This window comes from Nycticebus coucang, chromosome 11 (genome assembly GCF_027406575.1).
Source record: "Nycticebus coucang isolate mNycCou1 chromosome 11, mNycCou1.pri, whole genome shotgun sequence".
NCBI lineage: Eukaryota > Metazoa > Chordata > Mammalia > Primates > Lorisidae > Nycticebus > Nycticebus coucang.
In genome coordinates this window covers 105716092-105730255 of record NC_069790.1, presented here as the reverse complement: position 1 = coordinate 105730255, position 14164 = coordinate 105716092, and the positions used below count along the sequence as shown (strand labels likewise).

Genomic DNA, 14164 nt, shown 5'->3' with positions numbered 1-14164 from the left:
CATGAAATATCGAGTAAGTTGCCCGAGTCCACCCAGGGAGGAAGTGGCAGAGCCCAGGCTCCACTCCATGTTCTCCCTGCCTGCTGTGCCACCCAGCCACATGGGGACCCTGGGCCCGAGAGCCTCAGCAACTTACCTGTAGCCACACAGTGAGGCACAGAGAGGGCTGGATTTGATTCCAGGACTCCCATGAATTTAAGGGGCCTTTCCTGGGGTTTCTTGCCCTGGATTGGCCCACAGTGGTCTGCAGGGACCTGGCAATCATGGTCATGAGGTTTGTGAGCAGCACCCTGGCAGGCTGTGGGTGGCCAGGACTCACCATGAAGTAGTAGAGCTGTGAGGACCGGGCCATGAACTCGGGCCGACACACGGCCACGCAGATCTCCACAAAGCCTGCATGCTGGCTGGGCTTGGCTTCCCCCATCTCACACACGATCCTGCAGGGAGGAGAGGGGACCCTGTGGGTCACAGGACTCCCAGGTACGACCCTGTGCCTCATAGCACCGACCCTGCCGTAACATCTCAGGAATTGCAGGGAGAAGGTGGTAAAGTTATAACCTGATTGTTCCCTGCAGGAGGAAATGTTGAGGGACCCTAGAAGTGGGGGTCCTATGTTTTGACCTCAGTCGCTTGGTCCCTAATTCATGATTATCCTCTCAATTGTTAACTAGATGGGAGGATTTGGCCACAGCTCAGGGAATAGAGCTGGCAGAGCCCGGAGAGGTAAAGTGACCTACCCAAGGCTCCAAGCAAGTCAAGCATAAAACTTGGAGCTGACCTAAGCTCTTTGGGGTCCTCACCTAGACCTCTCAAGGCTTGGGGTGCCTCAGTGAAGTGCTCCTCTGCGCCCAGCCAGCTCCAGCTTCCAGGCTGGCTGAGGAAATACATGTGTGTGTTTAAAACTTTCCCCTTTTAAAAACTTTGATTGCTTTAATTTCAAAAATGTTCATACCCTTTAAAAACAAACAATACAGAAGCGTGGCAGTAAGGAGGGGGTGCCTTTTTCTTCCCCCCCAGCTACTCGAAAATTTGGTATTTATAGTCTTGCAGACATAGACACATATGCGAGGTCTGACAAGTCCGTGAGCTCATCCTAGAAAAAGGGCTACAGACCGCATTGCTGAACACCACCACTGTCACCTTGGAAGTCCTCCCCTTGGGAAGGTGTGTGGGAAGCTGCACACCATCACCAGCACCTCGTCCCCCCTGCAAAGCAATTTTGGAACTCTTTTTCTGGAATGCCCATCGGAGCTGCCATCCTCCAAGGTGTGACAACTAAGTTTCATCACTTTGGTATATCAGAGTCTCACAGCTGCGTTTGTGTCAGTGTCTGGTGGTGTCTTGCTGAGTGACGTTCATTATTGTCATTGCATGTTTTTGTGTGCCATACGATGACAGCTCTGATGGTTATGCTGGAAAATGAGTTCCAAAATAGCTTCCAAAGGTGGACTAGGCACCCGTGTTGGTGGGTGGCTTCCCAAGGGGAGGACTTCAAAGGTGATCATAATGATATTCAGGATGAGGTCTCAAACTTAATTGTTAGACCTTGTGTTTCCCCATTTTACAAATAAAGAAACTGAGGCACAGAAAGTTAAGCAACTTGCCCAAGTACATGTATTTGCGTGCATACACATGTACCTGTATGGTTATGTTTTATATGCACACACACACTTAAACATAAATGTTACACACATACATACAATTACGTACAAACACGCATGTAAGGAGAGAAAGATATAGATCCTTTTTAAGATAAAGCAAAACCTAATAAACCTACTGTTGTAAATGCCCGTTTTTACTCACACTATAGCACGGACTTTCCTCATGTCACGGAGACCCAGCTTTAGTTTACTGTCTTTAGCAGCTCCTGGTATTTCACAATATGACTGACCCGTCATTTATGAATAACCATCCTTCTACGGATAAACAGTAATTATCCTGATTTGTAGGATACTACTTCTGCTATGCACAAAAGGGTCTGGGTTTATAAACCTTCAGCCAGGTGAGGGTCCTCACGCCCCTGGGCTATCCCACCTGCTCTTGGGTGTAATAAATACCCAGCTGTCTTTTTCTGATGCCCAAGAAACAATTAGAAGTAAACAAAACAGCAAGATTATTTATTTATTTAATTAATTTTTTATAGTTTATGTTTTTTTTTTTTTATCATTAAATCACAAGATTTTAAACCCCAACAAATGCAACAAGCAATGGCGGGCAGTGAGAGGCAGTTTGGTAGAGTGGAGGAGGTCTGGAGAGACTTCCTGTGAAACTGAAAGTTTGAGTCCCAGCCACACCATATACTAGATTCTGTTAATGTTAATTCTGAATCGTGCCTTGGGTCAGGTGGGTACCTACCACCTGATTCATCCTGACCTGACCATCCAGAGATCAAACCATTCTAAAGCATCTGGATCAGAACTGACAGGCTGGTTCCAGGCTTTAAAATGTAATGTTTTGCTTCTCAGTCATCAAGCATTTGTTGGCTGTCTATGCTAGGCCAAGGACTAAGCTATATCAGTCAGGTCAGGCAACAGCCAGTTTAAAAGTCAAACAGAGGCCTTTAGAACCTTCATCCATTCTTCAATGGCCAATTTGCCTTATGAATCGAACAATTAAAAATTGGGTAGCAGCATGCAGGGTGTTATGTAGAAAGGATCAGATGACGGGAAAAGAGGAAAAAGCCAGGATTGGGGTAATGTCCAGTCCTGGGCAAAGATCTGAGCCTGGAATATGGCAGCTGAGATCGTGGGATCCTTCCCAGGCATTTGTGGATCCTCGGCTCCCAACGTGAACACCCTGCGTGGTGGAGGCAAGTGCACACAGACCCTGGCAGTGAGGAACGCGAGCCTGAGAGGTCCCCACAGAGTGAGGGCAGGGCACAGCTGTAGGTGCTGTGCACCCTGACGCTGCCAGCCCACTCCTGGGCACTCACACACTGGGCAGTCATCTAGAAGCCAGAGCCAGAGCAGGACAGGGGACCCCCAGGGCTTGGAAACCTGGACTACACTAAAGAGTGGGGTACATGGGCCACACAAAGTCCCCGACCTTAGCATGGGAAGGGATGAGGTGAGAATAGGGAGGAACCATTAGAAAAGAGGAGGTCTCACATGGCTCCAAGCCAAGATTAACTGGACTCAGTGTCAAGGTGGGACTCAGCAGACATCACATGCATGATAAAGCCTTGTTTTCCTGTATCCACTGGACTGGACCCAAACTGAGTCTAGCTCGAGGGAAAGAGAGAAAGTTTGGGGTGAGTGTGTATGCGTTATGTCTGTGTGTATGCACTGGAGTGGGGAGTTAAACTTTTAAAATCCATTACAATCAATGATCACAACTACGTCCATTTTTCCAGTCTGCCTGGTAGAGTCAAAGACTGCACACAAATGAAATCTCTAACCTTTTAAAACGTTACTGTGAAGTTGAAAGTTCCTAGGGTCTCTTGATTAAACATTGTGCCAGGTAATGATTGTTTCACTTCTAAATCTTTTTTGTCCCCTTCAAATGACTGATTGTTGTCTGACATCAGGGGCCCATTTGCTCTAATTAAATTAACAAGCCTAAAAAGCTCTTAATGAATTGAAACTCATCAAATGTCTGGAAATGATAGCAGTCTTAACGATTCCTCTCTTTTTTATATATCTCTGTGAGAAGTGTCTCACTTTTTTGTTGGCGACATCCCAGCAAACAGGTTTTGATTCTTTGCTCATCTGAAGTCACAGGGAGTCAGCTGCTGACAGGAGGGCAGGGACTTGAGGACTTAGGTGGTTCCTCCTATCAGTAACATGCTTGCTGACCTCCTGCATAAGCATCAACCTTTAGGCTCCATCAAGTGATCTCTGCTTTCCTTCCAAGGATGCCTTGAAGACTTTGATGCATTTGAAAAGACATTAATAGGGTGCAATCTGTAATCATCAAATAGACTTACTTCCCCTTTGCAACAACCCAACTTCGCTTCCAAGGAATTATGTTCATGTATGGGCCATGCTGCCCACTAGGCAATTGTGAGCTAATGAGCTTGGCATCCTGGAATCCCATCTTCTCTGGATATTTTCTCCTTTTTCAAGGCCATCTGCATCTAGAAGACTATCTGCAAAGGTTCCAGTTGAGATCTGCAGCCTTGTGAAGGATGAGAATTCCTGAAACCATCACACCACTTGGGGGTCTGATGAACAAGGTAACTATCCAGGCAAGGAGCACACTGGAGCCAGTTCCACACTGGCTCTTGCCTCATAAGTGAGGAAAATAACCAGATAAGCTGGCAACCCTGAGCAACTTTCATTATCAGTTCACCTTGGGAAATGGGGTTGCTACGTGAGTGTTTATGTCCAGGTGAGTTTATGGGAAGAGTCTGATGAAGATGAGGGGATAGTGAGCACAGCCCCAGGGGGACATGCTCCTCCCTGGCCACCAACTGCTCCTCAGCCTCAGACAATCAATGACACAGTTTCAAAGGCAGGTGTCCCTTGACACATGTGAATGCGGCAAGAGGTGTGCCTGTCTCACAGAGCCCTCACCCCAAGAGCAGCTCTGGCCTTGACCCAGATGTGTCCCAGCTGTTTATAATACTAGACATACACCATATGTCCAAGATGTCCCTGGTGGAGGAGGCTTTGCAGGGTGATCCCTCTGCTGCTAAGCTACTTGATGGAGGAAGGAACCGCCTGACAGTCCTTGGGACCATCATGCCAATATCTCATGGTCAGGTCTGCTCAATATTTAGAGCTCTGCCACTGGCTTGTTATATGGTTAGGGTTCTCAGCCCTCCAGTCCTCGGAATGGGGAAAATGGCTCTTTATATGCACTTGGAAAACAAATATACATCGTCGAACAAATAACACCTTAACCCACAAGGAGGCTGCTGCAAATCACCACCTTAATACGGCAAAGGAAAGAACACATGGGGTTTCTGCCCACGTCGGAAAACTGAATTCTGGCTTCCTTGCTCCTGCTGACTTCTCCACAGCAGGGCCCGGCGACCGAGAGTTACCTCTGTCTCACTCTAATGCTTGGACTGCCACCCAGAACAAGGAGCCGGGCAATGGAGAATCCCGCCAGGACCCGTATTGATTGGCTTGCTTGATTAGTTGGTTAATTGAATATCACTGCTTTCTAATATAATTAAAACAAGATAAATACTGGGGCTTCATCCTGTAAGCAAGTGCCATTAGTGATTATGGTGCACACCCTGATTAAAAATGCAATCGACTGGGAGGGTAATTTATGAACTTGCCAGCCTCTAGTGCCACTCCATGGTTTGCAGGGCCTTGAGATACACCAAGGCTGGCATGGAGCTCCTTAGCCTGTCTGATTGCTTTGGTCTCTTGGGAAAGAAATTTATTATGCAGGAAAATACATTGGATGGTCTATCTTTATGGGTAAAACTACTTCCTGCTTGCCCCTAGCTCCTACGCAAAGTACCAGAGAGGGAAACGTACAGCCCCAAGAACCCACCGTGAGTCTCCCTCTCTGCCTCACTTCCTTCAGTCTCAAATGGGATACAAGCTCCCAGCCCACTCTCTGTAGGTTTTTTCCTCCTCATCCAGCTTCATCATGAGTTGGCAACTATGTTTGGTTCACTTATCTGATCACAAAATTCTTATGAAAAATGACTTGAAGCAAGGCTAGTTGAAGTGTAGCTTGCAGGAGGGACATGGGACTCATTTACCTAGGAGCTGAGGGAATCACCCCATGGCTGCTAAAAGAAAGAGCTAACTGTCTCATGCTTTGGCCTCAAATGAACAGCACAGGTGTCTATGGAGTAATCTCCTCCCACTCGAGATCTCGGACAGCTGGTGCCTCCAGATGGAGGCAGGTTGCAGGACTCCAGGGAGGACAGATCTCAGCCCTCTTCTCTTGAATGTCATCTGTTGCTTCCTCAGTCAACTGAAGTATGTTTCTGGCATGTTAGCTTCTGGGCTTCCCAGTGAATATGTGATGGTGGGAAATGAACATTATGTTACCACTGAGGCACTTTATTGATGTCTCAACTGTCCTGCTTATAGTGGGAGGGGGCAGCCTTCATTTAGGGCTGGTGGGAGTCTCAGTTGGCAAAGCACTTGGAGTACCTTTAAGGACAGGGCTATAAATACAAGGTATTATTATTCTATTAGCTTATAGCGGGGGCCGCAAACTTTTTAAACAGGGAGCCAGTTCACTGTCCCTCAGACTGTTGGAGGGCCGGACTATAGTTAAAAACAAACAAACAAAAAAAACAACTATGAACAAATTCCTATGCACACTGCACATATCTTATTTTGAAGTAAAAAAACAAAATGGGAACAAATATAATCACACTACCGCATGTGGCCCCTGGGCCATAGTTTGAGGACCCCTGGCTTATAGTCTTAATTTTGGGAATGTGTCCAGATGTGCTGCCCAGTACTGGGGAGCGAACAGTAAGAAGGGAAGAGAGTTGAAGAATTCTGCTCGTCATGTGGAGCACAATGGAACACTCCGTCAGCTCTGTTTCAGAACTGGGTAGTGTCCTGATGACAGGCTAGGCGTGTCTGAAAAAGCCAGAAAGATCTGAAGGTGCAGATTCAGTTCTACTGTAGAAATAACAAAAAGCTGACCCAGTGATGTGGCTCCGATACATTTATTTTTCTTTCTGCCGGAAAATGACATTTTTCTTGCCAACTGTTGCCTGTCCAAAAGCGTGTCCCTCCGGTGGTTTTTTTACTCTGAGAGAGTGGCTGTATTTTGTTGTTCTTTTCCCTGAGAGGCTGCCAGGTTTGTGTGGACAGGGAGACACTGCTGGGATGTCTGATATTTCTGTGGCTGGAGGGAAGAGAAAGGAATGAGGCCAATGGGAGTCCTGCTGACGGTAGAAGGAGCTGCTTTAACACACTAGGGAGAGTCAGTGCTGAGGCCCCTCGCTGTTCATGGGAAATCACAAAGAAATGTGCTTGAGGGGTTGATGAGAATAATCGAGAACACCAGCAAGCTCAGAATCCATTCTGTTCACCCTCAGGTTTCTAAGAGGTGAACTCATCTTTCTAAACACTTATTTGGAGAGAAAACACTGTATGTAAAGAGATATCTGTATACAGAGAAACCAAAACATATCCCTACTTGCAGCTTTATTTTTTATCTTGACACAAAATAAATGCCTATTAATTTCTATACCGCACATGGAATGAGCTGCCACATGTGAATTTCTGTTATCAGTAATTTTTTGTGCCTGTGACTCCTTAAGTTACATGTACCATGGGAAAGGTTTCCAAATAAGAACCAGGAGAGAGGGACACATTCACAGATGATAGATGAGAAAATCTAAAAATTATAGACCAACGGAGGTTAGCAAGAAACAAATTACTCAATATATCCTCTGGGGGCGAGAGACAGACTTTCCCCCATATTCCAAAATTACATGGTAGTTTCATTACAGTGAAAGGAAGTTCAGTCTTGTGAGTGGGGAGAGTAAAGGTTGTTCCTTAGAATTTAGGTGGACACATCAACCAAACACTTAGAAAGGGTGGCATTTTGACGTTTCATATCTGCTCGTTAAAGACATTGCTCAAATCTGTGGGATGGATAAATGGGAGTGAAAATAATTTTAACTGCAATATTTGATACTGTATACATATCTATACCTGTACGAAAATTCAGGAAGTCGGTAAACCTGACCTCCAGGCAGAGGTACAATATTTATAATGCGGGGGAGCTGTCCTCAACTTCTGGTGCTGAAATACAGAACCAAAGAATTTTACCATATAAAGTGCCTCCACAATATGAATCAATGTTTTCTCCTGGTTGTAGGTAGAATTGCTGCTCAACCATCTATGACCAATGTACAGATAAAAGAGCTCTTCCCCCATCACTAGGGAATTAAAGGAAAATGTTTTCTGAACATTTCCAGTACAATGGAGATGAGTCGCACTTGCTCATATCTAGCTCTTGTATTCTTCCTAAGCACATAGAAACTGAAATGCCCACCCCCTTGCAGTTATGTGAAGCCATATTACTAGTTCTGGCCAATGGTATGTGAGAAGAAGTGATATATTTAGCTGCTGCACCAAAGGACTTAAGAGTCAGTCCTTTGTGTGATTCAGCTCTCTCTTTCCCATGCAGCAAAAGGGAATCAGAATAAATCCACAGGTTCTCATTTGGAAAGGATCCTCCATGAATATCAGATAAACCTATAGTAAAATTGAAGTGAATGAGAATAAAATATTATGTATTCCTGAAAGTTTGAAACTTATCCTATTCTATAATGGCCCATCTTACTTGATAACACCAGTTCACTCACTTTGGTATCTAAAAAATGAGACCATCACACTAAAATCTTGTGCTGCTGTCAAAGATGATACCAAATAAACATACAGAGAAACAAGAAAATTTTATTTAGTTGGAAGAAAAAAAAAAAGAAACATACTAGATAATGTTCCCTGCAGTGATGGCTTGTATATCAGTTAATTGGGAAATCTAGGAAAGCAATGTATCCAGAGGCTAAGGTGAATTTTTGGTACAGATATCTATTGCTGTACTCGCTTTAAAAATGGTCAATATCACTGCCATGATGTGGTGGATGTAACCATCAGACAGAGGTCAAAGAGGATGAGAAGTAAACAGAGACCATGGAATTTGGTTAAAGGAGGTCACAGGTTACCTTTTTAACAGCTTAGTTTCATTGGAGAAACCAGATTGCAGAGGGTTTAGGGAAAAGTTAGAGGTCAAAAATTGAAAGTAGAACATCTAAACCACAGACTCGAAGTATTTGATGGTAAAAGGAAGAAACAGGGCTGTAGTTTAAAAGAAAAAAAAAAAAACCTTGAATTTGATTGAAGATGGAGGTAAAAAAACCAGATGACAGAGAGAAATAGAAGATTAAAAAATATGGACAGAAACTCCCTTGTATCTTGGAAGTGGTAGAATCATAGTGCAGGTAGAAATATTTGTTACAAAGAGGGGGAAACACATGAGGATTTAGAAAGACCTTCCTTCTACATTTCATATTTGAGTCAGTGTCATCACCATACAACTAATTTCTAATGGCCAAGAATTCCAGGAATCATCTCAACCTCTTTATTTCCTCCAGCCTCACCTGATGGAGCTATCAAAATCACGGTGACCTCAAGTGAATTATGATTAACTACTTTTTAGCACTGCTGTGAAGAATAAATAAGTCCTGGAACAATGACCACAAAAACTTCTTACTTAGTCTCCCTAGCTCTGGGTTTCCCATTTTTCATCTTTTTACTCTTTTGCCATTAGATCTGTTGGATATCAAATCTTTCACTGCTTCACGCCTACTTTAAGAAGTCCACATCTTGGGCGGTGCCTGTGGCTCAAAGAAGTAGGGCGCTGGCCCCATGTGCTGGAGGTGGAAGGTTCAAACCCAGCCCTGGCTAGAAACTGTAAAAAAATAAAAATAATGAAAGATAAAAAATAAAGTTCACATCTCTCTGTTGTTTATGGAGTAAAATCCAAGGTCTGTTTGTGTTAGAACAGTGATCAGGACACAGCATGATATGATCTTTGCCCAACCCTTCGGTCTTCACCAATTTTCTGTCTTAATTTATATGGCAACAACATTGAACTCCTTATGGCTTCCCTTAAGACATAATAACGTTTCAGTCTTCTGTGACTTTGCCTGCTGTTCCTTCTGCCTGAAATGTCTTTTTTTTTTTTCTGGTTCTCTCAGCAAACTCCTATTTATCCTTCAAACCCAACTCATATGTGGCTTCTTTCAGAATTTTCTTCATCACTCATCCATATCTCTACCCTGTATTCACTTACATTGTCCCACTCAAGTCATGAAATTGTCACCATGTCTTTGCATGCCAACTTTCACCAATCCTGAATGCACTGAAGGAAGAGCTAAGTGTTATTTAACTCTGTAACTCTCTTGCCTATATTGGTATCTAGTACCTGGTAGGTGCTCATCAAATGAATGACTTAATGAATGTATTTGTCTGCATCGAGTGATATTCAGGCTGTGTAAAGGGCAAAAGGGAGTAAGATCAACATAGTTCTCATCTTCATGAACTGTGATGTCTGTGTTTTTGGAATTATTCAACAGAGAAGTATTAGAACCTAAAATTGGAGGAAAATATAATACAGTAAGCTCACAAATGAAAATTTATCCCTCATTGATTTTGAGCACATACATTCACACACAGAAATACAACTCTTGTCACCTTGTTGCCAGTATGATCACATCATGTGCTATTTCAGCCTTGACAATTGCACCCAGCTTTGCTAACTGAACTCAAATATGTACTTCTCAATTTTTCTTCTTACTTTGGCTCTGGGATACAAAGAGAGCTATGTTGATGAATAAAACTGAGTTAGCTGTTGGTGGAGTGTCATGCTGCATAGAAATTCAGGCTTAGAGGCAAACAGCAGAGAGAATGTGTGATTAGGGAAGCTGATGGCCACGGTGCTCTCTGAGACTTGCTATGAGACATTGGCTGGCCTTCCCACATGTATAAAATGGGAGAACTCTGTAACTGCAGCTCTCACCTGCCTACAAAGGCCCAACATGGGAAGACGCAGGCTCCCGACCTTACAGGACGGAGGAGACTTAAAGCAGCATTAGAGTCTAGAAGTCCCACCTGAGGAAATGGAGACTTATGGTCATGGAAAAACTCATACAAGTATATTTAGAGGAGCTGTATTTACACTCATCCAAAAGTAGAAATACCCCAAATATCATTTAGTTGGTGAATGGGCAAATGGGTGCCCATATCATAGACTTCTACTCAACAACGAAAAGGAGCATCAACATTCATGGCTCTTAAAAGCACTGTGTTGAATAATAGAAGTAAGACACAAAAGGCTGTGCAGCATATAATTCCATTTTCATGAAATCCTAGAAAAGGCAAAACTATGGTGACAGACTACAGGTCAGTGATTTCCAGGGGCTGGAGATAAGGACAGAAGACCAATTGCAAGAAAGCACAAAAGAGCTTTTTCAGTGACAGAAAGATTTTTATAATAATTGCAGTATTGCATATTTTTTCAACTTTAAGGCAAATTTATTTTGAACTTTTTTAGACTAACAAAAAAGTTGCAAAAATAGTATACATATTACCTTCACCTAGATTTCACTGATGTTAAGAGCACAGTTAACCATGTTCTATGATTAAAACCAGGAAATCAGCATTGGTAAAATACCATTAACTAAACTCTCAGAACTTTGGCTCTGAGAAATAAAATTTGGGCAATGCTGGACTAAGCAATGGTTAAGCCTGCACTAGGGTGGGAGGGAGATTCTCCCACCTTACTGAGAGTGGCTGTTTATTCTTTAGTCTTGTGGATTAAAAGGAGCTTGGGGGTGTTGACTTTTCTCTAGAAGGGCCTTTCTCTTTCTCTGAAGGTAACCTCAGGCATGAGGCACTCCACCCACAGTACAGTCTCCAGGAAATGAATGGGACATTGTCAGTCCACGGGGACCTCTGAGGGACCTCAGTACCTGTGCGGCTGATGAAGGCCTCATGGTCTGCTCTCTCTCACTCTTGGAACCAAAACACTGGGGGCCTAATATGCCCCAGAAGCTATAAGAGAGTTTATGAATGATGGAAGAAAAATATTATAGGTGGATAATTTTTCAATAAAATATAGACACTCTTACAATAGTTGTGAGCATTCTGAAAACCCTGGAGATGAAAGCTAAGGCTTTCTGAGCTCTCATTACATGCCAGGCACTGCGCTCAGAATTCCACGCACTTTTCTAATTTACTCATCGTCCTACTCAGTCAACATGCACCAGCACACTCCCACTCTCTCATGAGGAAACTGAATTACCCAGAGGTTAAATAACCTGCCCAAGGGCAAGTGGCAGAGCCAGAACCAGGGCGCAGGGCCACTGGCTCCAGCTCGGACTCTGCCCTTCAGGTCATCAGCATCTAACTGGGAAGCCTTCAGCACCAGCCCAAGTTCTTCTGGAGGAGGACGTCCTTGGAACCTGTTTCCTCACTCTTCATTGTTTCACTGAACCTTCTCTAAATAAGTATCTAGAGAGTCTCCCTCAACCCTTATGCATCCCCTTGAACCCCTGGCACACATCTCTGAGTCAGTTTCAAATTCATGTCTCCATTGTCTTCTTGTGACGTTTGAAATGCAGTGGCCTTCTAAGAATCACGTGAATAAATGCCATCTGTAATTTCTCCTTTTATACTTATACTGCATTTGGTAAAGTCATGGGATACCACTCATGCCGACGAGTCATCTTGAACAATGGTGTACATTAGTGTGCATCTATTTACTTCGGAAAATGTCCCATTAATATTCAAACTGAGTACACAGTTTACTTAAGTATCAATATTTCCAGTCTCTTTTGTACAGAACTCAAGTGCAAGTGAAGCAGTCCTCGTGGAATTTAATCACTTCCTTTCAGATACCTTACTAGCGGACAGGGGAGTGGGGCTGGGGTTGAGAGCCTCCACCAACGCCCAGCCTCTGTGAGAAGGGTGAGGCAGACAAGAGCTCCCCACCACTGAGGAACCTGAGGATTAGGGGTAGTCTTGGGAAGCATCCTAAAAGCTCTGGCCTCTAGACCAGAGTCCTTGTATTGTAATAACCCACCCAAAGGCATGGGGAGAATGTGCCTTTCGAGCTGACATCTTTTTTTCCCCTTTCCACAAGAAAGGCATCCATGAGGAAGGAAGGACCACACTCATTTCCATGCCCATCAAGCTAGAGTTTTCTTTCCCCTTAGCTTCCAGAGCAGGGCCTTCCCTCTGCCCTTCTTATTCTGCACAATACCTAGCCCTGCGCTGGGCATACAGGGGGCTCTTAATACGTAGACACAGCATAGTAGGAGAGGGAGCTGACATGGGGCAGAGGGGCAGCCTCTGTTCTTGTCTGTCCACCCTATGGCATCTCCTCCTTGCTGCTAAGTAGAATATTACACATGGTGTCTTTAAAAATGGCCCTTAGAGCTACAAAAGTACCAGGACATTGGTGCTAAGCTCAGAGAAGACACGGTGACTGTCGGGGCAATTCCTGGAGACAGATGCTTAATCGAGTTGAGGATTAGAGCAAGGCCACAGCTGTCCCTAAACAGCGGCCCTTGGATTTCCCATCTTTGCTCCCACTCCAGCCCCTCCCTCGCCCACCCCTGCTCTGCCGGCACATACTGGCTCTTCTTCTCTGGCTGGGACAGAGAGAAGGGAACACACCATTGCCATTTTCCCCTGAAGGTGTGGTGCCAGAAGCCTTTTCAGCTGTCCAGTCTCGGCTAACTTCAAGTATTCCATGGGGCTAGACTCCAGTGGTTCAAGTTCCTTCCCCACCGTGGAAGTGGAATTACAAACGAAACCCCACAGAGCCCTGTCAAGGTGACAGCTGTCCCTGAGCAGATGGGAGAGCACCTCCTGGCCCCTCCAAGCCCTAGAAGGCAGGGCTCGTCAGTATGAAGGGAGTCTCTACCTTAGTGTTTACCCAGGGGCTTCAGAACAGGTGGGGGAGGCAGGGAGTCCCTCGTGGCTGGTGCCTGGGGCTGAACTGGCCTTTAGCCACCAAGCAGTCGATTGTCCAGGCACCCCTACCCTGAACACAATACCTCGCCTCGCAGTAATAAGAGTAATGATAATGATGACAGCGACACCATCAGAGCTCTCTAAGCACCAACCATGCGCCAGGCACTTTACATACATTAACTTTAATTTTGAAAGCTCTGAAAGGTAGTTATTACCATTTGCATTTTATACATGAAGAATCCAAAGCACAAACTACTTGAGTGAGTTGGTTGGGTGGCAGAGCTGGTGAGTACTGAAGGTCAGGATGAAAAGCCAAGTTCACAGTCTAGTTATGCCCACCCCATGGTCTCCATCCTGCGTACCCCCTGCCTCTAGTCACCCTGATGGTCTGTCTGAGCACGGGCAGGCTGCTATTGTGATAACGATCAGAGGTCAGAGGCTTTTCTGCCTACAGGAGTAGCCACACAAAAGCACATCTGCTGGGAAAGGACAGAGGGTTGGTGGCTTCTTCTTTGCCTACTTCCTCTGTGAGGCGAGACTGGTGCTGCCTGGAGCTCTGCATACCTAAGATGCCCTAGGTACCGTAAAAGGGCTCTTGTCCTAACTTGCATCAGGCTGGAACTGAGGAAGGCTAAATCCAAGGACCTCCTTCACGGGGCCGAGGGGCATTCTGAGTTCTGGCCACACCTGCACTGCTCCATTCCTCTCCTCTGCCTTCTAGGGCTGGTCTAGCATTGCAA

At 44.8% G+C, this 14164-nt stretch overlaps 1 protein-coding gene across 1 annotated transcript in view; it reads right to left on the bottom strand.

The window, feature by feature from the left end:
* LOC128598383 (plexin-A4-like) overlaps positions 1 to 14164 on the bottom strand; it is a 79298-nt gene that overhangs the window by 62842 nt on the left and 2292 nt on the right. Inside the window, exons 4-5 of the mRNA XM_053608726.1 lie at positions 2826 to 2947; positions 320 to 437 (exon numbers count right to left, since the gene is read on the bottom strand). Coding sequence (XP_053464701.1) covers positions 320 to 437; positions 2826 to 2947 — 240 coding nt within the window. The remainder of the gene's footprint in view (positions 1 to 319; positions 438 to 2825; positions 2948 to 14164) is intronic.